A 23,401-nucleotide genomic window follows, 5' to 3' on the forward strand; every position below is an offset into this window, starting at 1 on the left:
TCAAAATTGATCGTTGCAACAAGCCATTAGTACTTTTAAATAACAATTAGAGTAGTTGCAACACGAGAAAGTGCAGGGCCCATTCAGATAAATTATGCTCGCCCACTGTAGTGCCTGTGCTAAATTAATGACGATTTATGTTCTCAATGCGCGAGGGAAAGAGAAAACGGAAACACCTGTCTGCAGTACGTTGGGGGGGTGGAATATAACCCAGGTTTCATGCAATACAGATTAGGAATAAATGCATTAGAGTTTGCTTCTAGAAGTTTTTGCAAGACTACAATGATATTACAATGTTGGAGTTATTTCTCGATTGGGCTAATTATTTAATAAATCCCCTAGATTCACAGACTCAACCATGTAATATTTCTTTTCTTGCTTAGACGAGAGACTTTATAGGACTGCTTCATTTTTACTTTCCCTCTCTACAGCTTACAGGTTATAGAATCAAGAGACCAAGTTTTTTTTTTCTTGTTTGCCACATTATTACAGGCCGTTTAACACATCATTCACGCCAGTCTGCAGCCTTCACTAAATCCAAGACTTTCATTTGTCATCGAGCTGATAAACGGCTTCCATTCCCCGCCGCTGTCCGGGCCAGGTTTTGATGCAGCGCCGCCACTTGCCGGAGCGTTTGGATTGGCTGAAGGAGCAAGGTAGCCCGAAGAGACGACTCCTTCTCCCCGTTCAGTCCCGTCAGTGGAGCGCGAGGCGCGGTGTTACGCACACACGCATGCACTCACTGAGCTCTCACACGCGTGAAGGGGTTCGAGAGAGGAAGACTCTGCTGGTGGACTTTGATTTTGAGGGGGAGCATGCATTTTCCTTCAAGATATCGATCCGCACCTCAAGACAAACCTGGTGAACCTTTAAAGGGAAAAGCAAACGTAGGCACATTTTAATGCAACATCCTCACTCACGGAGGGCGATACACCCACCTCTTATTCTATAACACTATCAGATGTTTGTAAAAACAACTGCGCTGGATATATTTTCTGCAAAGCTGTGTTTTGCGCTCGTTCTTGTGACTGGTGATTCTTGGACGGCAACGCACTACAGCGAGGGACAATAGCGCGTGTTTGACACGAATTTCCCAGTGACTCGGACTTGTCTCAGAGCGTAGTTTTGACTCCTCATTATGGGGTACGGTGCACGAACTGACAGAGAAGAAGGAAGAGTGCTGAGATTCTCTGCTGAGATGTCGACCCTTTCCTGGCTCTTGCTTCTTCTCCTGGTGGACATCGGAGTGGCTCAAGGTAAAACTTTAACGCGTATTCTTGACCTGTGAGTTTTACTTTAGGTTAGTTTTTTAAACTTTTTTTGAGCTTAAGCTGGGGTTGTGGTGGAGAGGAAAATCACGGAGACTGTTTACTCACTCATCACAGAAAAACACAGCTTACCCAGGTTATGACAGAGTTTTTAGTGATCAGCCTGTAACCTGCATCAAAGCAGAGGGCCTGTTGTAATAATTATTGTTGGTTGGACAAGAAGTTATAACTAAAGGGTCTAATAAAGGCTTCTCAAACGAAACAGTGAAAACAATGATAATTAAACATTATTCTTATATTTTAAATGGATGGAAAATTCCTAATATGCGTTGTGTAGACCGGTAGCCTATTTTGAAACAGTAAGAGTCATCACATCTGTTTTCTTTTTCCAAAGAAAGCAATAAAGAACTGATGTTTCAGGCTTTCAAGATGCCATCAAAATTAAAACAAGTCCAAATGTGAGTTTGTTGTTCTACATATCTCCAAATTCTGTGCAATGTAGAAATATAAAATAACTGATTTGCAGACCCCCCAAAAAAGTAAGATAAATGGAGTTGAGCCACTCTGGAGCTCTGAGTCTTGGCAAGACATTGGACTGACTGTAATTTTAAAGACTAAATAGGATTTAAATTCTTGCTGCCATTAATGCGGCCGAACCTTCTTTTATTCAACCCCATTCAACACCGGTTGAATGACATTGACGGCACATAATGTAGTGATGAAATTCAGTAAAGCCTACGACTGATTAACTTTTATGTTGAGATGATGAGTTTTAAAGAAGTAATCATAACTTTTGAATGAAAAACTAATGGTGTTTAGTAGATTTTTTTTTTTCTTTTTCATTTCAGCAGAACATCTTTTACTAATCAGTAATTTCTTCTCCGATCAGTTAACACTTTTAAGCTTCAGCTTTCTCCTTCAAAAAGCTCAGTGCTGATTGATGTTTTCTGTAAAGTGCACTTATAAGATAGTACCACAACACCTTAACATTACTTAATCTGCTTTCTCCTGAGAAAGCAGACGAAACTAAGAGGAGCCCATTTGTGTTAGGGCTAAATGTTCAGTGTGTGTGTGTGTGTGTTAGATGCAACTATCGTTGTTAGTCTGAATTCTCTTTTTGGAACGAGCTAGATAACAATGAGACTGGGGAAAGTCTGCATAAAATAATACCTACAGGTACATTATAAGCTGTTGTGTTTACATACATGTGTTTATTTGATTATATTCTATAAAATAGGGTGAAGCTGTGCACATGCTTGAACAAGCTAAGCTTAAATTGGGGACATGAGACCCTCATCGCTGCCCAGTGTATGAAGCAGCTAGATAAGTTGCTGCTTCAGACTTTAATCTCACACCTACATAGTTAATGAGCAAAAATAAAGGGAGAGGAAGAAAAAAATACAGCACAGGAGCAGTTTCTGAAGGGCAGGGTGAGATGACATAATACCCTTTCCAAAACCCCAGAGAGCTCTGTGTCATTGACTGGATGGGAATACGAACAAGGTTCTTCTCTGTCCATTAAGAAGTCAATACAGCAGGAGAACATTGTTTGAGCCTAATTAATGGGCTTAGCTATTTTGGGGCACTGATGAGCTGTACACATTTCCAAATCGCTCGAGAGTCACTTCTACAGTGTAAAACTACTGGTGATTAAAGTGGCTCAGTTACAGGCGTTCCTTCTGACACCATTCCTTCCCTACATATTTTGTTTTTGGGTTATTCGAACATAGTGTTGCTTATGTAAATGTATTAAATTTGACTGTAGCTTTTCATTTTTCTCTTTGACTTCCTTTGAGAGAACGTTCTCATCCCGTCTTTGACAGTGCTCATTAACCAGAGGATCTTTTGACAAAGAAGACGGTTGAGACAGATTTAATGTGAGGTAGCTGAGAGCTCAGTGGTGGTAGCTTGACTGGAAACCCAAAGTGAAACAACAACTCTGTTTCTGATATTTCAGCGGCTTTGGGATATTATTAGGGAAACTGAATACTTCCTCTTGTTTTTAGATCTAATGAGTAGATTGGAAATATTTGGGTTAAAGACTGTACTGTAAATCACACAGTTTCTTTATGGATTTAAATTTGCTACAGGAGAAAGTAGGACACAAGATGTGGTTGTACCATCTGGATTATTAAAATAATCTGTAATGAAACAAAGACAATTCCTTTGAAAATGTTTACTTTCTTGTTTTTTTTTTCATTTTCATGGCTGACCTTAACACTGACATTTATGTAGTGTATCTCTGTGTTAGGCAGTGAATACATGGGTTGACCTGGGATTAGTTCAGTTTTTCCACAGTCCTGCCCTCACATCTCTCTCTTCCTCTCACACCATGTTCCTGTCTTTGCTGCCTCTCTGCTTTCTGATGATGTGTCCTCTGAGAATTGTTTATGGAGGGGAAAGTTAAAGGATATTTGATATGTATGGATTATAAAGTATCGTGACTCAGTGCACAGTAACACTTAGCTATTTACCGCACAGGACACTTCCTTTCAGAACAATCTGGGTGCTGCGTAAAGAATATAAGAAAATGGCAATGTTATTTTTAATCATTATTATTCTAACAGGCTTCCCTTGGGCTTGGCAACTGGCTCCATGGGCCTGCTAACATTACAACCATTACGGCCATTTTTTTTTTTTTTTTTTTTAACTGAGCCAACGCACAATGAGAACATTGTGTGTTGGGAGCAGCTTTTATAAATTACCCCCAATGATGGCCTTTTGCCAATAACCATGAGTTGGAAATATGACACATTTAAATGCAAGAAATGATGTCTAATTGAGGGATTAGATGTGACTGGAGGAAATTAAGATTGAGTTGCAATATGCACAGGTAAAATAAGAGGGCTGAATACAGAGTGTGCACACGGTGTGACTGAGCAGGGTCAGAGTTGCATGCTGGTTGCTAGCTGAGCTGCAGAAGGAGTGTGGTAGTGAGTGATAATTACTGTGAAGTGTGGTTGCTGAGTTTGCTCCCCTGCTCCATGTGATGCCGTATACTATTGTCATGAAAGCAAAAATATACGCGTTTGCTATTTCGGGGCTAAGAGCAGTTGTGCACTCCTCCTGTGGGTGAAGATATCATGTGTTGTGCTGGTGGAGACGAATGATGTGAATGTCATATATGCAGTGCAATCGGCCTGATGGGTTATTTCTGTTCTTGTGTTGGGATTATACTTTCTTTCTTTTTCTATTTTTTTATTTTTATTTAGAGCCTTTACAACAGTTGCAAAATGTAGATAAATCTGTTTGAAAATACCAAATCTTTGTTTTATAGTGAAGTTTGACTTGATTAATTATGCGTAAGTCTTAAATTGAGACTTGCCTAAGGTGTATATGGTAACAGTAAGTATATTCTTATATCCTTCAAGAGTTGGCATTGATCCAGTACTAAGTGAATACAGGGCCAGTATCTGATACCAGAACTGATACCGATACGTTTTAATTACTAAGGTGGGATGTGTTTTTTCATTTTTCCTTTGGATTACTGATTAGTTAAATTGATTAACTCATGCAGAAGATTACTAAAATGATTGTGTCACCACTGTTATTTCTCTGCCTCTGGCAATTACCTTTGCCTCTGGGTCAGGGGTCTGGGCATGTTTAGTTTAATTTTCTCTCTTATACACCTAAAGTGTTGATGTCATTGCACTGGCATCGCTTAATATCAAGACTAATGTTCATATTGATAGTAACAATATTTGGATCGATGTGTACACCAGTATTGCTCTTAAGGTTTATATTCCTTCCTACCACGGTTTAGCCAAGCACTTTTCTTTTATTCAGTATTTTTATTGAATAAAATATCAACGGGCTTGAAAGGACCTAGATTCAGCTTAAAGACTGTTTAAGGCCAAAATTAAATTTTATTATCACATTGGGTTGAATACTAGGGGGCAGTCAGTGAGGCAGACAAAAGGGCAAAATGCAAGTTCAGTCCAAAATAGTTCAAAATAACCAGATAAATGTCCAAGAAAAAAGACCAAATCCAGGCACAGACCAGGGTTCTAAAAGCAAACTACAGCTTTTGGAAAGATGGGCTGGAATGCTTCACTGTTATAGTACACAAACAATTTAGCAAATAACAAACAAAAGCGAGGCATAAAAAGTAAACGTGACAGTGATGACTAATTGAAAACAGGTGAGGAGCAATCGGCTAACAGGAGACAGGTGTGGCGCAGAACAAACACAGGAAACAAAATTAACTGAAAAGCACAAGTAAAAACTATTATTACCGATGCCAAAAAGATTATGGCTAGGCTGATGTAGACCCTTCGCAACCTTAAACACATGTTCAAATGCTCTGTTTCCTATTTGTCTACAATCTTTTGCCAAAAGTATTGGGACGCACTTCCAAATCGCTGGATTTAGGTGTTCTGAGCAGGGTTCCATAAACTTGACTGGAGTCCAGACCACAAGTTGACAGAAACCTTTGGGATGAATTAGAGTGGAGACTGTGTGCCAGTCCTTCTCATTTAATGTCAGGACAAGACTTCACAAATGAGCTTCTGGAAGAATGGTCAAAGACTTGCCTGTAAACAAACTCCTAAACCTTGTGGAAAGCCATCCCAGAAGAGCTGAAGCTGTTGTAGCTTCAAAGGGTGGACCAGCTCCAAATTAAACACTATGAATTGAGAAAAGGATGTCATTAAAGTTCATATGCATGTGCAGAGATGTCCAAATACTTTTGGGAGTATAGTATATGATGCAAGGTATTCTGTCCTACCCCAAAATACCTTTCCAAAAAGAAGGCAACTCACAATTTAACTTTATTTATTTTTGGTAAACTACAATTGATGCTTTAAGAAAATATAGTTGTCTGTCACCAGTGTAACTCATCCAGTAAGTTAACCTAAATATTTTTAGGTTTACTTGCATTTTCATCTGATGTTTTCTTTCCATTTTTATTTGTTCCTTTTGGACTGCATTCTTCTGAAGCCAGTAAACCTATAAGTAAACTTGATAAGTAAAGAGTATAGTACAGATTCACATCCCCGTGTGGTAAAATCGTGTTCCTTTCCAGGGAAGCACTTAGAAGGAAGGAAAGTAAAGAAAGGAGTGAGATGAAGGAGATTGCAAGGACGCAAGAGGGGTGAGGAATGAAGAGGAGAAAGAACTGGAGGCAGAAGTGGGGAGAGAGAAGGGTGAAAGCGAGATATGGAGGGGGACAGGAACAGACAGGGGAGGAGAGGAGAATGTCATTAATCACCCTATGTGACACTCTCAACTACAGGGGAGCTTCACAGTGCAACATTCACTTCTATTAGCAGTCCATTAGCAGAGCTCGGCACAAGTAGCAGCACTTGACAGGTAGGCTTGTGCCAGAATGGCTGACCTGTGTCTCTTCACAACCCATATTGCACCACCTGGATTGTGTGTATGTGTGTGTTTGCTCAGAGATTTTTGTGAGGGTATTACAAGTCAAAGTGCACCGCTGGGCTGAAATTACAATGACATATGGTAGCAAGTTTAGCTTTTCAGGCTATGGAAAGGAAATGAAAATAATTATATAAAAGGTCCTGGTTTCAATTACTGTGCTGAGTGAGATGGGAGATAATGATCATAAACAATGATGATGATGGTGATGGTGACCTGATTCTCTACCTGTGAGTTCCCCTTTGCCAGAAAAAAGGCTCTTCAAAGTTGAGATGATGCATTAGAGGTACAGTCATTCCTCATTCAAAGGCTTGTTGGCCTATTACCAGGCAAGAGCTCTGTGATTACAGGATTGTAGGCAGGGGGTAAGGGGGTGTGGACCACTGTCCCTGCTCTTGATCTGCAGTTCACTTATGATTAGAGATCAGAGCCAACAGTCAGAAAATCTGGGGTTGAGGGGTGATGGAGAAGAGGACAGAGCCAAAGGGGAAAGAGAAGTGATTACGAGTTAAGTGGCCCTTCTCATGCCATTATAAGCAGGGCTGACAGAGCACATCATGAGTGAGAATAAGTACATACTCCACTCCTGCCCTTTAATTTGGCATCCTGGCCTCCCCCCTGGTGTTCAACCACTAATGTCCTCCTGCATTTTTGTGTTCCTAACAGGAAATCAGTCAATGACATGTCCTTGCAAGCATATGCTTTAAAGTTTGAGTTACAACAAAAGGATAGTTTTTGTTAATCATGGTTATTATTATTTCACATTATTAGTTGTGTGGAAATTGTGCTTTTTCTAACAAAAATTTTGCCTTTATAGCTGCCATACATTTTTTTTTTTTTTTCCCTTGCGGAGATGACATGGATACAAAATAGGCAGTAGGAGAGGATTTGATGTGCTCCTAGAAGGCTGCTGCTCTCATATATTCAGATTGACACTGTAAATAGCTTAATGTGCTCATTAAAAGGCCAACAGAATGCTGTAATTACCCTGATGTCCTTTAACTTACTTACCCCAGTGTGGAGCATGGAACAGCTTTGGTAACTGCAGCACTAAATGGCAAACAGGGGTCTAACGTGACATGGCAAGATGAGTGAACCTTCATCAAAAATTATTACCCAAAAATGCTCTGTATGGAGTTCTAACTTAGCAAAATGACCCTGGCTCACACAGTTATTGGATTTTAGTAAGAAGAAGAAGCTGGACTGGTGAAAGTTGGTGAAATTCACTGAAATTTCTTTAAAAACAGAGGACAGTGCACACAGGGAAAATGTGTTCCACATGATCTCATTGTAAAGCATATAAAGGGCAAACCACTTTGAGTATTTTTAAGCATAATTTAAACTGATTTTAAGCTTTTGTCATGTAATTATGCACCATTAAAGTTATATGCCATAGAACGCTGACAGCATTTCCACCTCTGGAAGACCAGCTTAACTCTAAAATAAGGTTAGGGCCTCTTTTCTGATTTCTGAAAGAAAATATTGTTGGAGTTCCAACTCTAAAGTTTATTCTTGTTTCATCATATGACCATCTACTTAGTTTGATGTTGGCTTTGTAGACTAAAATTCCACCTTGGCTTCACTGGCACTCAAAAGCAATGGAAACTCAAACAATATAACCAATACAACCAGCTTGTGTTTGCACTGCTTTAGCAATTGATATGTTTAGGGTCTGGGTGGAGATGGCTTAGATCAACATTTTTAAAAAAGGAAACCATAGTTATCCTAAAAAAATGTTTTCAACTTCTTCTTTGTCTATAGTTTGGGCAACTGTTTAGAATTATTATTATTTTTTAGCTCTAAGACATTAAGATAATATGCTATTTAGAAGATTAAAATGGCTTATTGAAATGAAAAGATAGCTTCTTATAAACTATTGCACTTAAATGATTATTTCTTATTTATGTTTAATACTACATCCAAAGACAGCATTCTTATACAATAAGAAGATACAAACAAGCAGAATGTCTTGATTACTGTACATACAAACCTTTTATGCTCATCGCTGTAATTGGGGTGAATACTTTTTCTTCAGGAACTCTTACTAATTACATTTAGATTCTTTTTAATTCTGTCCCCCTGTAATGGTCTGCTATGACATTATTTAGCAATGTACCTATGCAGCCACCTAAATGTGAGTTACTTTTGCATAATGTAGAAGGATACTTACCATCGCTACAGCAATAATTACAGCAAAGGATTATTTTGAACTAACACTGCACATATGATTTGTATTCCAAGAAAAGAACTCTAAAACCATGGATATTATCATTTTGTTGAGCTCCTTTAATCCTTTGCTCGGTCACTATCAGGCAACACTGTATGTAACAGCTAGGTCATATTTTCATTTTGGATTAGATAGACCATCATAAAACTGAGGCAGTAATAACAGAGATGATACTAGCGGGGACTTATCACACCTGAGTCACACTAACATCATAGAATCACCTGAAATATGATGTTTCTCTACAAATCCAACCTTTTCTCCAGAATGGAAACACAGCTATGTCCTCTCAGTTCTGGCTGTGATTGACAAAGTTAAACCCTTAATCCTGGCTTTGCCCTGTCTTGTGCAGAGCCAAAGCTTCACTAGTAGAATGAGACTAAATATGTAAAAGCCGACCTGAAGAATAGAAACAATATTCATATGTAATAAGTCCTTTGAAAAGCTGGTTGGCATTTGCTTAACAATCAAGTGGAAACATCCACATGTTTTATATACCTGAAGACTTAAATGTGTGTCTCATCTCTGCCTTGTAAAGACGGCTGGCGGTTTCCAGTTGTTGCTCTCATGTCTGGTTGGAAAGGGTTTTGGTTTATATATGTCAGCACAACACAGAGAGGGTTTGAGGAGGGAGGGAAAGGGGAGGGGGTGTGGGGTATGGGACCCTTGTCCCGACTGAAACACGAGAGCAGGAGACCCACGCTCCCCACTTCCTGTCTCCGCTTTATCAGCATCTTGTCCTCTGTTATTTCTGTGCTCTTAAAGCATCTGATGAAAGCCTTGCCACAGATAAATGTTTGTGCCTTCTTGTTTTTTATGGGACTCAAAGGAGGTACTTTATCCTCCCGTCCCCCTCCTTCATTCTCTTTTTGTTTCATTCCTGCGTCTACTTTTGAGATGCCACAGGAGAAGTTAGAGGCTCTGGTTTAAATTATGGTTCTTTTAAAGACAGGCTCAAGATGCCTAAAAGGACAATGATTGTGCTTGTTCTTCTCAAGGAATACACTTTTACAAGATGTTAGGGAACGGGCTTGAGAAAAGGAGGCTTATGTGAACCACAACTGTGCCGACTGAAAGTAATTATTTCCACTTACAGATTAATTCAGTGACATCTCAGGAATGAGAAGTGATATACTTTTGAAAAGACCCTCCTGTTTGTGTTTCTTTCACATCTAATCAGTTTTTTATTCGGTTTTCATAGCTTTCTCTTTCTGCTTTTTGTGACTTTGCTTGTGTGTCTATGCGTGTGTGCATATTTATTCAATAATAACAGAGTTTGAGAAAGTCTGCTTTAGAGAAATCTGTGTGAATACCAGACCATTCATCCTCAGGAAATCAATCTTTCTCATAATTCCCCTCATTTTTCTTCCATCTGTTATCTACAGAGCTGCCAAGCAGACTTTTAAACAGAGCAGACCATTACCAGGGGGCAGCATGAAATGTGTGTCAGAATGCCAGCCTGTAAAGTTCTTGTTTTTACCGAGTTAAATGAGGTGCTAAATTAAAGGTTGGTATGAGCTGTTGTATGATTATTCCCCCATAACGTTCCCCGGGCTCCTGTTGACACGGGAAAAGACGAGTCCGAATATAAGTCATCTTTTTTTAAAAATTTGAAATAAATGGGCGGATATGTCAAAAAGTTTTGATTGATACTGTATATGAGCAACTGAAATTATGCTTGGCTTCAGTAATTACTCTGTACAAGTCTCAGCATGCACAGTGGAATTCATCGCTGATGGTGAAGAAAAAGCAGAAAAAATAAGTGTCATAGCCGAGTTCACTGCCCCATCTCCACCATCATCATCATCATCAACTTCACCATCGAACACCCACCAACTTTAACACCCTACTGCGTGACCTCCTTTCCTCATTTTGAGCTTTGTTACTGTGACTCCAGTAATAGTTTGCAACATGAGATTGCTGTTGGTTGTCAGCACTTTCCTGCGTTTGTACAACATGTGTTTGTGAGTGTGTGTGCCATATCACAATGATCAGTCCCCGGTGACTTAAATACTGGCAGACAGTCTTTAACTGGGGCAGGCTCAATGGTTCTCATTTAAATGGGGCCCAGACAGAAGCCCCACGGTGAAAGGTTATTTTATGACTCCTTACATGTAAAGTACACTGTTGAAGCTGCTACAGTTTGTGTGCTTGCCAGCAGGCAAGGCAAACTGTACTGCATTGTTAGGAATCTGGAGGGGATCTAAAGGCATTGCAAACTTTTCAAATCTGGCTCTGATGTTTTTTTTTTTTTTTATTTCTATGGATTATTTAATGAATTCTATGGAAATGAGGTTGACAATAGAGAGCAGCTGCATGAATCTGAAAGTTTACTGCCATAAATGTAAGGATTACATGAAATTTTAATTCATAAGGATGAAATTACAAAGCTGCCCTCAGACTACTAGCCCTTTGTTTTGCAGTGCATTTGGTTGTTGAACATGTTTTCACTTTAATTCATGATGAAATGTGGAGAATACAATGCAAATCTTGAACTTGTGTAAGGGATTGGTAGCAGAGAACTCCCAGCTCTGCATTTACCCCTTTCAAGGAGCTAACCAAACAGTAGGCAGAGGGTGAATAATGGATGTTGTTGTGATGATTGCTTGGAAATGCAAGGAGAAAGCAGGAGATTTTTTCAAACCAGGCCAAATGTCTGTATGTGTACAGACTCGTACAGTAAACACAACTCTGGTTTGCTGTTTAACCTCCACAGGCTGCTAATCCTTTGAGACACCGAATTTAAAATGCGATGATGTATATGCATCTTTCATGTCTCAGTGCTACCTGCTGATGAGAGCTTGTTGACTTTACTGCACAAGGAATTAGTTTATGTATTTACAAAATCTTAAAAATCATTTTAATTGAAGGGTGCAACAATTCTGGAAACGAGTCCAAATCCACCATACCATAAACCTGTGTCACAGTTCAAAGTTTTCTTTTGTGACTTCACATTCATCCATATATCTGCTCTGGTGAGCTCTCATTACATGACAAAGAAACTGGAAAGTTGTAGCATGAACTTCAACACTGACACAAGAAGGATTATGCATAGCGGATTAACATGGTGTTTGCTTGATCACTGTGCTAAAAGAAAATTACAGGTTGCTTTGGGATGAAATGCTCAATTTAAATAAGCACCTGCTTATCCATTTCTTATTCAGAGCATTTTATGTGCATTTGCCAGTAAGCCAGAACCTTTGGGAAAATAATTCCTGGTTGGAGAATGTTGGAGCAACTGTTTGTTTTAAGATGGTTCAGATAAAGATTGAGCGGGAAATGCATCAGAATAATGCGGTTTATTTTACATTCATGACTGAGTGAGTGACTATGCCTGGTCAGTTAGAATAAATAAAAGAAATAGTTAAAATAATTAAAGATAAACTAATAAATGAATCTTCTTTGTTCTTTCTTATTTAACAAAAAACAAAAACATAGCAATGCTTCAGAGATGGGAAGCAAAGTGTGGATGGAAAATAGTGGGCTTTTTTATTTTTTTAATAAAATATAAGGTCTCAAAATTAAATAATTCTTTCCATTTCTACTTGAAGATTACCATTTATTTACCGTTCTCTGATAAATAAATGATGAATTTGCCTAAAATTAAGTACAGGTACTATGTTGCCATATGGAGTTGCATTTATCCCCATAGTCTCCGTTTACATTGTCTCTGTGGTTGATTTTTTGTCGTTTATAAAGAAATATTGGCCAGACTTAAAATAAAAATATAGTACCAAGGTTCATGTTGCCTTGTGGATAAATTATAATAATTTTGGTCATCACTTGATATTCACTTAGTTCCAATCTGACTTGAAGTTGATACTATCTGTAGCTTTCTATGTTATTAATATTGCATTATTTGGTCTTTCAGTTTTTTAGGAAGCAGCTAAAGTTTTTCTTCTTTTTTTCTTGTTTGATTTGGGTATATTAAAGTTTTTTAGCCAGTGGTTGTGTAGATAACAGGAAACAAGGGAGGACGTTAAGTACAACGTAGCCCTCCAGCTGGCTTTGAACAGGGGACCTTTGTAACTAATAAGCCACAGGAGTGCCCCGTGATATCAGGAGCTTGGAAGAAATTGCTCTTAAGGGGATTTTAGAATTGCTCTCATTCAAGATGATGGAGGAATGAGACCTGAGTTAGGAAAAAATGACTGAGCTTAGCAAGATGACAGGATTGTTTTTCTAATTCCAGACGTCTATAAACTATGACTCCATACAATATCCCAGCTGCAGTGGAATCAGCTTGGTAACTGTAAACTGATACACAGTAATGGGTTGCTGCAGATACGCTGGAGCATGTGCAGCGGAAACCGATAATTCAGTGGTGACACACTGTGCATAGGGGTTCCCATGGTTTTTAGGCTGACGTGAGGTAAGCTGATCTGTCAGGTAAAAGAAGAGAGGGTTACACTGGGGAGATATAGAGGGGAGGGCAACACAGTGTAACCTCTGCTCTGTAAAGGAAGAAGCCTGACACTGGTAAATTATACTTCCTGATGAGTTTTCCCCAGTAGCTGCTTGTTTAAATCCCTATGCACACGTCTTGCATTTAGAAAGCTTCACATTACTAAATCACGTTTGTTTTAACAAGTCTGCAAAGACTTAGTAGCTTTCTCCTAGCCACATTTTTCTGTTTTTCTGTGCCAGATATTTTATTTAGCACTCTTTTGCCCATCATAAGACCCCGCCAACAAAAGCAGTGATAAAGCTCCAGGAGAAAGAAGAAGAGGGAAGGTGGAGACAGGGACTAAAATGAGCCACAGAATGAGGAGCCACTCCTAAGCTGCCTGGTTCTTTACCCACAGGATGAACAGGCTAGAAGCATCAAGTACTCAAGCACATTAAGTCACACCTATTCTGGGTTGCTTTGTGTGGCTTTTTGTTCATGAAAAAGAGGCAAAAATCTGCTAAACAAATACAACAATGTTAAACAAGGCAATGCTTTGCAAGGACTGGGCAGCTTTGAGCATGACCAAATGCATATTTCCATCCCCCTGCAATTTCTTGGGAAATTTGGCAGCGTAATCTGAACCTCATTGTGTTTCTTCTCTGTGGAACACCAGAGCCCAGGGAAACCTGGTTTCATTTTGACTTCTGTTTTTCTTTTTGGCAGTTGCATCCACATTGATCGAAAGTTGGGGAACTTTGACAATAAACTCAGGCTGGAATTCTAAACACTGCAGCTTCCATTGTAGTTTGCTTTAATAAGAACTTGTCAGAACACAGCATACTGTCGAAGGAATCTCAACCGAGTGTATCAAATCCAAGGAGTGCAAGCAGTCACTCCTTTTAACATGCTGTTCTGTCTTCTCAAGAAGTCAAATGGTTTGGTCGGAGCAGTTCTGACACACAAGGGTTGGACAAGAGGGAGGGCAAAAGTGATCAGTGCTTTGATGGATGTGTCACAATGAGGGGATGTTGCTGTCTAACATCTATCAGCGAATATAGGCTTTCTTTCTGCAGAGCCCTTCACATCCAGCTTGACTCTTTATTTCTAGTCGTCTCCCTCTTTTGCTCTTTTTTTCTTCATGTGTTAGAAGCATGGTGTCATATGAAGAAAAAAAAATCTTGCTGCTTACAAAGAGAGTTTTTAAAAGGCTTACAGGATCACTTGTAAATTTGCAGCCACAGTTACAAGCAGACGATCTTTATCCTTTATATCAGGGTGGTCTCTTGGGAGTGAAGCAGACATTTTAATTCAATCAGCTGCAAAGCTCCCCCCCTCCTCAGACTCATCTCACTTTAGTGATACAATTACAAGCTACTCTGCATTGGCCATCTTGTTGTGATTATATATGTTTACAAGGAAGAGAGGTGTTTACTGAAATTGTGACCCCTTCCCACCACTCATTTAGCTACTGAAGAAGAATTTCTGTGAGATTGGATTTTATTTATCCTTTTTGGAAGGAATTATAATGATTCTCTAACTGCTTTCTGTGTCCCATTCCTTTGAAATGATTGGCATCAAATTAACTGGGAAAACAGATGTTATTTCTCCGTAGAGATGCTAGTTTGTAAAGAGGAATCTGTGGCATCTTCTTAATACAGTTTGTGCTTAGATTTGTTGGCCTTTTTCCCCTTTTATATGAGTGGGACTTTGGAAAAGAACTGAGAAATGGGTCGTATTTGTATTCCTATCCCCAGTGTGTCTATAAACTTCTGAAGAAAATGTACAAATTGGCAATAGATTTCTTATTTAACAAAATGGTTTTTAAATTTGTTTAATAATGAACTGTTAATCTCTTTCATTAATCATGATTATATATGAAAAGTACTATATGAGCACTGAGTTTATTACTTGGATAAAAATTGGATTTTATATGCTTTCTTTATATTTAGCACAATACCATCTATAAAGAGCAAAAGAAATGAAGTAGTTCCTGAATGGCTGCACCCTCAGGTAGTCTCTTAAATTGCATGAGACTTTAAAAAAAAAGCTAATTGAATCAATTGTTTTCCATTTCATATTTTTAAGTACCTATCTACCACTGGCCTTGTATTGTCCCATTACTGCACCATTCTAGTGATAACATTGCCTCACTAATCTCACTGATGGTCACATTGCCTTTTCAGGCTGCAGCACTCTGTTTTATTGGTGTAGCATTATGCGTGTTTTGACTGTTGTTTACTCCACAACATGCCACTTGTTATCTCCTGCAGCAAATGGCCATGTCTTTACCAATCTTGTCTGGCTTTTGTCTGCTTCCCTTTTTTCCACCGGCTGAGCGGCCATTTAGTGCAAGGGTCAGGGTTGTAATTGACAGCCACCACTAAACAAATCTGCCCAGCTCGGCGGTAGACCAACCCCACCTCCCGTCCCCTTCCTCTAGTCTAATCTAACTAATGCACCCGTGTGTGTGCTGGAAAGTGAATTAAGCATAGAAAACTCAATACCTGATCCATCTGACAGAGCTGCCTGTGTGCACATTAGCAGTTTCTCTGCAGCCTTTGTAATTGTATTACACAAGTTGGCCGCTCTAACGATCAGGCCTTACACACACTTACACACTCATACACACTCTGACTGTTGTCGTTAATCGCTGCCTTCGCTGGCCCTGGAGGCGTGCAGCAGGCCAAGAACAGAGTGATCGAGAGGGAGTATGATGAAGCGTATATAGTTCAGCCCTCCCTCAAGGCTGACATGAAATGAAATCATAGTCTGCGTTTGTGTGTGTGTGAGTGCTTAAAAAATGGTATATTGCACTGCATCTTCTTTTGTTTTCAAAAGCTCTTTTGTCACTCTTTGTAAGTGCTGCTTTGCCTTCTAATCAGTGCCTTTTTGGGTCCTCCTGCTGTGTGGCCCTGTTTCTGTTTCTGCTTTTCTTATCCCCTGCCTGCTATCTATGTTCTGTCAGCAGTCCTGCCCCTTGCCAGAGAGCACAGCATGATTAAATGAGCTTACACTTTACTCTTCTGCTCCCCAATAATCTCCCATGACCTATGCAGACCTATGCAAGGTTACAGAATATCTTTGTAAAGTGTTTTTTTTTTAATATATATATTATTCAGCAAATAAAGAGCAATATCTGTGGAGATTTGGATGAAATAAGCAATATATTTGATCACAAATGATTTTCCTCCTTATTTAACTTGTTACTGGACTTTATCATTGAGAACCCAGAGAGAGGAAGGACATAAGGAGGAGAACAGGAAAGGCTAAGAAGGTGATTAAAGAGGTAGTTGTGTTGATTTGCTGTGTGTTGCCATGCAAGCAACCATTTGCACTGGCCTCACTAATGGAGACTTTAGTTTGAATCCAGAGAGAGCTCTTTAAAATTTTATTTATTCTAACTGGCTGATTTATAATGATGAGCCACAGACTCTTTCCACCACAGCAGGACATTAAAAAGAATCCTGGGAACTATATATAGCACTACCATGAAGGGACCTGCTACAGGCATAAGAGAATCCAGCAGATTGATGGTGAAAGATGAGATGATGCTCAAACCTGCCCGATGTCGTTTGACAGACCTCTGTGACCTCCACAGATCCAAGGGCCCAGTGACATCCTACTAGCCAGATGACACCCAATGATCCCACGCCTGGGAAAAGGTCTAGTTTGTGTGCATGTGTGTGCGCCAGAGTAAAAGTCCCTGGGGGAAGACTTTTCATCTACTCGGAGAGTAGGTCATCAGATATGCCTGTGTGTATTCCCCTCCATGTTTGTGCACACTCACATTTCTATATGTGTGTGTTGTGTGTGCACACAAACAGGGGAGGAGTAGGGGAGAGCTGTGGTGGGCATCTTTATCGTGGTTATCTGAAAGGTCACTCTGTCATTGTCGGACTGCACTTTACAGAATCTCTCTGTGGTCAGAGCGAGGCAAGATGATCCTGGAGGGAGAGAAGGTGGAGAGAGCTGAAAGATGCTGCCCATGCCACGAAATGTTGCACTGCTTTCAAGGCAAGAAAATGCGAATTTGCATCGACTATATTGAGGAGAAACAGATCGTGCATACTGTGATCCTATCGTGAACATGTTGTACTTGTTGTTAGTGTGCTGATGAAATAATTGGTGGTAATTTTGCTTGTTTCACCCTAAAAAGTGAAGCAGTTTAAGCAAAAGAAACAGAATAATTTAACTTCATGTTAAGAGTTAACTTAAGATCCATCTCCATCTTTTGGTTTTTTCATACCTAACAGTCTGTTTGACTCTGCATGATTGGAGCCTCAGTTCAGTTGGGGTTGCAATATTTGCTCATTCCAAGTTTGATTTCTCACTGCACTTATTCAGCAGGTTCGGTTTGTTTAACTAATATAATGCCCTCCTTGCCTGAGGTGGCACTGCATCAAGAAATACTGAAGGAGATGACAAGACAAAACATGTACAGGAAAACTCACGCATATATCGATAAATGCAAGACATCTTCTGTTCCTGCCACATAAGTTTTAGTCTGCTTCCTTTTTTGTACTGTGTCATACAGAGTTTGCTTCTTTGATGTGCATCTGTTTGGTTGCTTATTCACACCTTCCCAAACAAACCAAACTTTCCGAGCTGATGAACTAGGGTTTAATTGAGCAGGGCTGCTGTTATTTGACCTGTAGTCTTCAAAAAATTCTTCCTGGAGCTTTACTTTCTTTTGTTTGGAATGATTACCCTACGAAAATCCAATTAAAGCAATTTTGCAATTATTTATTTAGTTTTGTTTTCTTAAAGAGACATTGTGGATAAAGTAGAACTATTTTTTTGTAGTGTATGTGAAGTTACTACCAAACAAAATTTGGTCTATGTTTGTGTCTGTGTAGGATGTAAATTTGTTAGTCAGAGTTGGAGGCTGTTATTATGTCATAGGCCAGCTTGGGGTAGAATTATATAGCCTCCCCGTCTTTATTTCCACCCATCTGCTATTATTAGCAAATTTTCCTAAGGTCCACCTAAACTGAGAAATAATTGTACTTCTAAATGGGTGCTAGCATGAGGTTCCAGGGAAGGAATCTATACTCTTAAAGTTAACACGCCTCAAGGATTAGTAAGTTAAGTTTGTTTCTAAATTTACCTTTGCTGTTCTAACAATCTTACATATAACATCCTGCAAAAGATAGGGGTGGAGTGGAGTTGAGTGGCTCACCCCACCCTTTAATTACAGGTTGCTATGGCCAGAGGTGTAAAGAAACTTGTGAAAAAGGAGATAACATACAGGATCTTTGCGACACTTTGGCCAAAACATGTCACAGTTCTTTTATAAGACATAAACATTATGCCAGCTTCTGGAAAAAAAGGTAATTATTTTAAAAACAGAAAAAGTACAGAAATTCACATTTCATCATATAAGATAAATCATTACTAAACACGAGCCTATGAAAGCACAATTATTACTGGAGTGAAAATGGTTTGGAGGATGGGACTCATCCTCCTGGGTCATCGGTGTACAAGTCAAAACCCTGAGCAACACTAATCCTACTGGTTCTGCTGGTTATCTCTCCTCCCTCCTTCCGCCTTTCATCCGTTAGCAGGTATTTCTCCTCTGAAAAAGGTCCTTCTCTGATATCCGTCCCTTCTTTTCCTATTCATCTCACCTGCAACCCCTCCCAACCTGACACCCCTGCAGGGCTCTGTTTGTTTTCACTGTTGTATCTCAGTGACATTAGCCGCAGTAATCCAATTGAAAGCAAGTCAGACCCAGAGCTGGGTTCTGTGGGGTTGAGGCGTTTCCACAGGGATCGCATGGATTCCTAATTAAGCTCATTAAAGCTTGTTATTAAAGCTCGTTAAATCTCATCCTGACATGGCAGCACAGCTACTGGAGTCTGACTTTACTAATTCATACACAGAAGCGCACACCACAACTACAATCATGCAGACATGCACACAGAAATGCTGACTTACACACAGAATTCACCACTCTAATGCGCTTGTTGGGTGTAATTAAACCTCTCAATAAGCCCTACAGCTTTTCCTGCTCTTTGGTTTGAACTAAACAGAAAAGTGATATGAAGAGTTTTGTGTGCGCTATCGCTGACATTTGTCCAAATACAACCATTTGTGCTCATGCAGAGTTGTAAAGAGGTTAGTATATTTAATAAACAGTGATGGGTAAAGATACTTCTAAAAGCAAACTGCAATGTTTCAACATTACCATTAAAAAGTAATTAGTTTTGTTAAAGTATATCTTATGAAGTAAAATTAAAGTACTTTTGCATGTAACCAAAAATGTATTTATTTGTAAATGTAGGATTTTCCCTTTCATATAATATAATATGTTCTGGGTGGATGTTTTAAATATAGACTTTTTATAAGTTCTAGAAATATAACCAGCTAGAATGTCTGCTTGTACTGTCACTTGCAGCAGTGAATGTCATGCCTCAGTTCATCTCACTGTTTCCAACCAGTGACAAATCCAGTTATTTCTTTGGACAAACATGTATCAATATTGCACAGCAAGAGTGAAGTCTAGCTCCCAGCTGCAGGGACATCTTTCTGCTTCCACACTGTTCAGTTAGGAAAAAAACAAAAACAGTGAGCTTCAACCATAATCAGTTTGCGCATCAGCAGTGTTTTTTCTGAAACTATGATTTTTTTTTTTATTTTTACATTTTATTTGACAAGAAAATTCAAACATTTGTTAATTAAACTAAAAGTGAAACTAAAATCAAAAACTAAAAATGTCTACTATCTCTGTCAGAGCTGCAGTACTGCATTATAGAAATACTAAAAGTTGTTCAAATTACTGTTACGTTATTTAGTCTTAGATGCAGTAGACTGTTTGGAGGAGAGAGAATTTTTTTCTTTTGACATATAAAACAACTTAAACCTTAAATGTCAAAGCTATAGATTTTTTTATACTGTGTACTTTCTTTATTAACTTTGTCACTGCATCTTCTCAACCACAGAACCGGGTCCACAGTGTGTATATATAACAAGGTCCCTCCTGCAATGTTATGCAGACCCAGTTTGTGTGACTATATAATGCATAAGCAATGTGCTGGCCCAAGCATACTTCTTTAGACCCTCTTTGTTTCTCCTAAGCAAAATCACTTCTAAACTTACCACTAAAAGTAAGGTAATTTTTGTTTGGTGGATTATTTATTTGTTGTAACAATGCTTCTTGTCAAAATCTCATTAAAAGCCTCTTTTAAATTTTGCCACACCTGTAAGGAAAATGCATTTGTGGTGGAATGAGTAGCAGATTTGAGAAAGTAGGTTACATTCAAAAAGAACTTGCCAAAGTATTCTCTGTCATGCCCGTCTAGTACCTTTTCCTGATGCTGGTCATCAGCTTGGTCACACAGTGGCGTCTAACCAGGATTTGTTGCAAGTCACCCAGTGTGCTTGTGTTGGTCACTCCGGCAGAAAGAGTACACTCAAGCTGATACCAGAAGTGTTCAGTGGGGTAGGCATTCCATTCCATCCTCTCCACTCCCAAATTCTGGATGTAGTCTCTGATAAACCCCACTCTGTGGGGGTGTACGTTTTCATCTTGGAGGATAGAGTTTGGCCCCAGACTGATATAGGATTGCCACTGGCTGCAGAATCCCATCTCAGTATCTCTCTGCAATGAACGTGCCTCCAGTGATGGCAAGCCTTGCTTTTCTAGTCAGGGACATGCCGTCGCACATACTCACACTGCCTTCATCAGAACCTGTTACCCTATAGGTGCAGCACTTAGCGTTATGGTCTCTGGGCTTTCTACACTTTGACCCTATACTAACTCACCGCTGCACATAACATTCCTCTGCATGTTTCAGGCACCAATCAGGCACCTGACTGTGAGCATCTACGGTACCAGAAGCTCAAAACAAGTGTGAATAGCAGAATATTCTGTTGGAGGACTGCATGTCTATCCATCTTTAACAAAGTAATACCTGGAAATTTTCACTCTGCAAGGGCTGAAAAGCAGAAACCTCTGCAAAGTTATGAAACGACCAATGACTCATGAAATACTGAAAAAGTTTTGAGGTTTGGGTTATTTTAGATGGTGAAAATTTTGTTCTGCTGGCTTTATTCCAGCTAAAGGTTAGTGTGCCCCCTCTGTTAAAATTTCCTCACAACTGAGGTTGCTCAAGCTATTTACTGGTGCAACAAAACAGAAGAGAAATAGAAGAAACAAACTGCAAATGTAATAGAGATTTTTTTTTCATATCTACAAACTCAGGAATAAACCTTAAATATTGCATTACTTGTAGCAAAAATGCAATTTGAGCAGTCTTGCAAGTTACTATGTGATGTGCAATGGCCAAACTGCTCATGAAAGGTACAGTTCAGCCATAAGAGAGATTTCAGTGAAGTGGAAAGGTGGTGAATAAGTGTTTCTCTTTATTTTTTCACTCTCACACACTCACCCATGTTACTGTATGGCCCTTGACCTGGCACTAAATTTGCACATCAACTCCAAATATTGTTCTTTGGGCATATGGGGGAACGGTAAACCATGATGTTTTTGAAGGTCTTCAGGGGCCTGAGTGGAACAGTGTATGAGTGTGTGTGTGTGTAGAGTGAGAGAGAAGCAAAAAGAGAGTGTGAGACTCCCTTCACAACCTGAATCAGCCCTTTGATGCTGACTGGCCTTGACATCAACAATGTGGCCTTTCACAGCCCTCCACCCACCTCCGAAGAGCTCACCGAGAACACACACATACAGTCTTTGCTTCTGTAGTTTTTTTTTTTGTTTTTTTTTGTGTGTGTGTGTGTGTGTTTACTTTTTGTTGCTCTTTGCTCCATTCACAAAGAAATGGCTCTGAGGCTGGAAAGAAAAGCATAAAAGGAGGAAGAGGAAGTCGTTTCATGGACTGGATAAAACATAGATGGCATCAGAATTTTTTCAAGATCTTTAGTTTTAAGCAGAAATTACACTGTAAACAATGAAGTGATGACCAGATATTAAGCTGAGCTTCATGAAGTGGGGAACTGGAAAGAACCAAAGGGTATACAGTACAATAAAGTGGATTTCTGTGCCAGTTCACAACATTAGTGTAATTTTCTTCAAATAGTTTCTCTACATAATTTACTGGTCTTGTCATTCCTAAGGTGATTTCATCCTCATGTCACATTAACTATGTTTAGAGTGGGTCCCAGATGAATGTTGAAACACTCAAAGTCCACTGAGGGGAGAGTATGAAGTACAGGCTGTCGAGCGACATCCATCAATGACATCACTGCTGATTTTGGTGACACACTCAGCAAAACATGCCCAGCTGTGTGAGAAAGAAACACATGAACTCACTGTTTCCATGTCATTTTTTATACTCCGTGCTTTTCAACATCTTACAAAAGCTGCTGCTTATTTAAAACGTGTGTTTCCTTAAAGCACAATGTGTGAAAAGAATTTACAGCGATTGCTATGACAAATAATGTTTTCTTCAGATGTGCTTCAAGCTAGTGGAACATAACTTCTCCGAACTCAGTCTTTGTTTACTCCATGCAAACTGTGATGGACTTGTTGGCATCAATTTGCATTAGTTTAAGCCACATTATGCTGCTGAGTGCAGAGATAAATTTATAGAGGCTGACACAGCTTGACAGAGGTGAAGACATGTCCCCAGGGTTGTGGCCTTCTGCATATTATAATGAGATATTATGAGGGTAATAAGGACACTAACCTGGGGCGTTTCCCTTCTCTCCACTTGATTTAATTGAGACACAAAGAAGTACATGTGCAACCCAAATTCACTAAAAAAAGATGGAGACTCCTTCTAGTTTTTTTTATTTTTCTAGACTTCTTAAAACCAACAACAGACTAGTGGTCTGAACATTACCTCTTAAATTAAACACATCTGACAGAACATGCTATTTCCTGAAGATGAATGCTACTTTGTGATGAGCAAAGCTAAATGCATCCAGTCATTTTGTCGTGGAGCACGAGTCTGTGTTTAGGTGACGGGATGTTAAGGATGTGGGCAGTTACAGAATGGCTGCTTTGGTGCCTTGCTGCCTGCATTTCTGCTACGTGGACACTTTAAATAAAGCATCAGATTTATTATATTCATTTTTCTTTTCTTTTTTTTTGTCTTCAAAAGAATAACTTGAGTTGTTAGGCCTTAGTCAGCTGACAAACCTGAAAATGAGTGGAGCCAGATTGAGAGCAGAACCTATTAT

At 39.3% G+C, this 23,401-nt stretch overlaps 1 protein-coding gene across 3 annotated transcripts in view; it reads left to right on the forward strand.

The window, feature by feature from the left end:
• Positions 1 to 580: 580 nt before the first annotated feature.
• The window catches only part of unc5c (unc-5 netrin receptor C), a 119,051-nt gene continuing 96,230 nt past the window's right edge, over positions 581 to 23,401 (forward strand). For 2 of the 3 annotated variants that reach the window (XM_041969837.1, XM_041969838.1), the window contains exon 1: positions 581 to 1,256. In XM_041969837.1, coding sequence (XP_041825771.1) covers positions 1,139 to 1,256 — 118 coding nt within the window. In that variant the 5' untranslated portion in view covers positions 581 to 1,138. The remainder of the gene's footprint in view (positions 1,257 to 23,401) is intronic. The other variant, XM_041969839.1, reaches the window with a different exon arrangement.

Source organism: Melanotaenia boesemani, chromosome 19 (assembly GCF_017639745.1).
Source record: "Melanotaenia boesemani isolate fMelBoe1 chromosome 19, fMelBoe1.pri, whole genome shotgun sequence".
NCBI classification, from domain to species: domain Eukaryota; kingdom Metazoa; phylum Chordata; class Actinopteri; order Atheriniformes; family Melanotaeniidae; genus Melanotaenia; species Melanotaenia boesemani.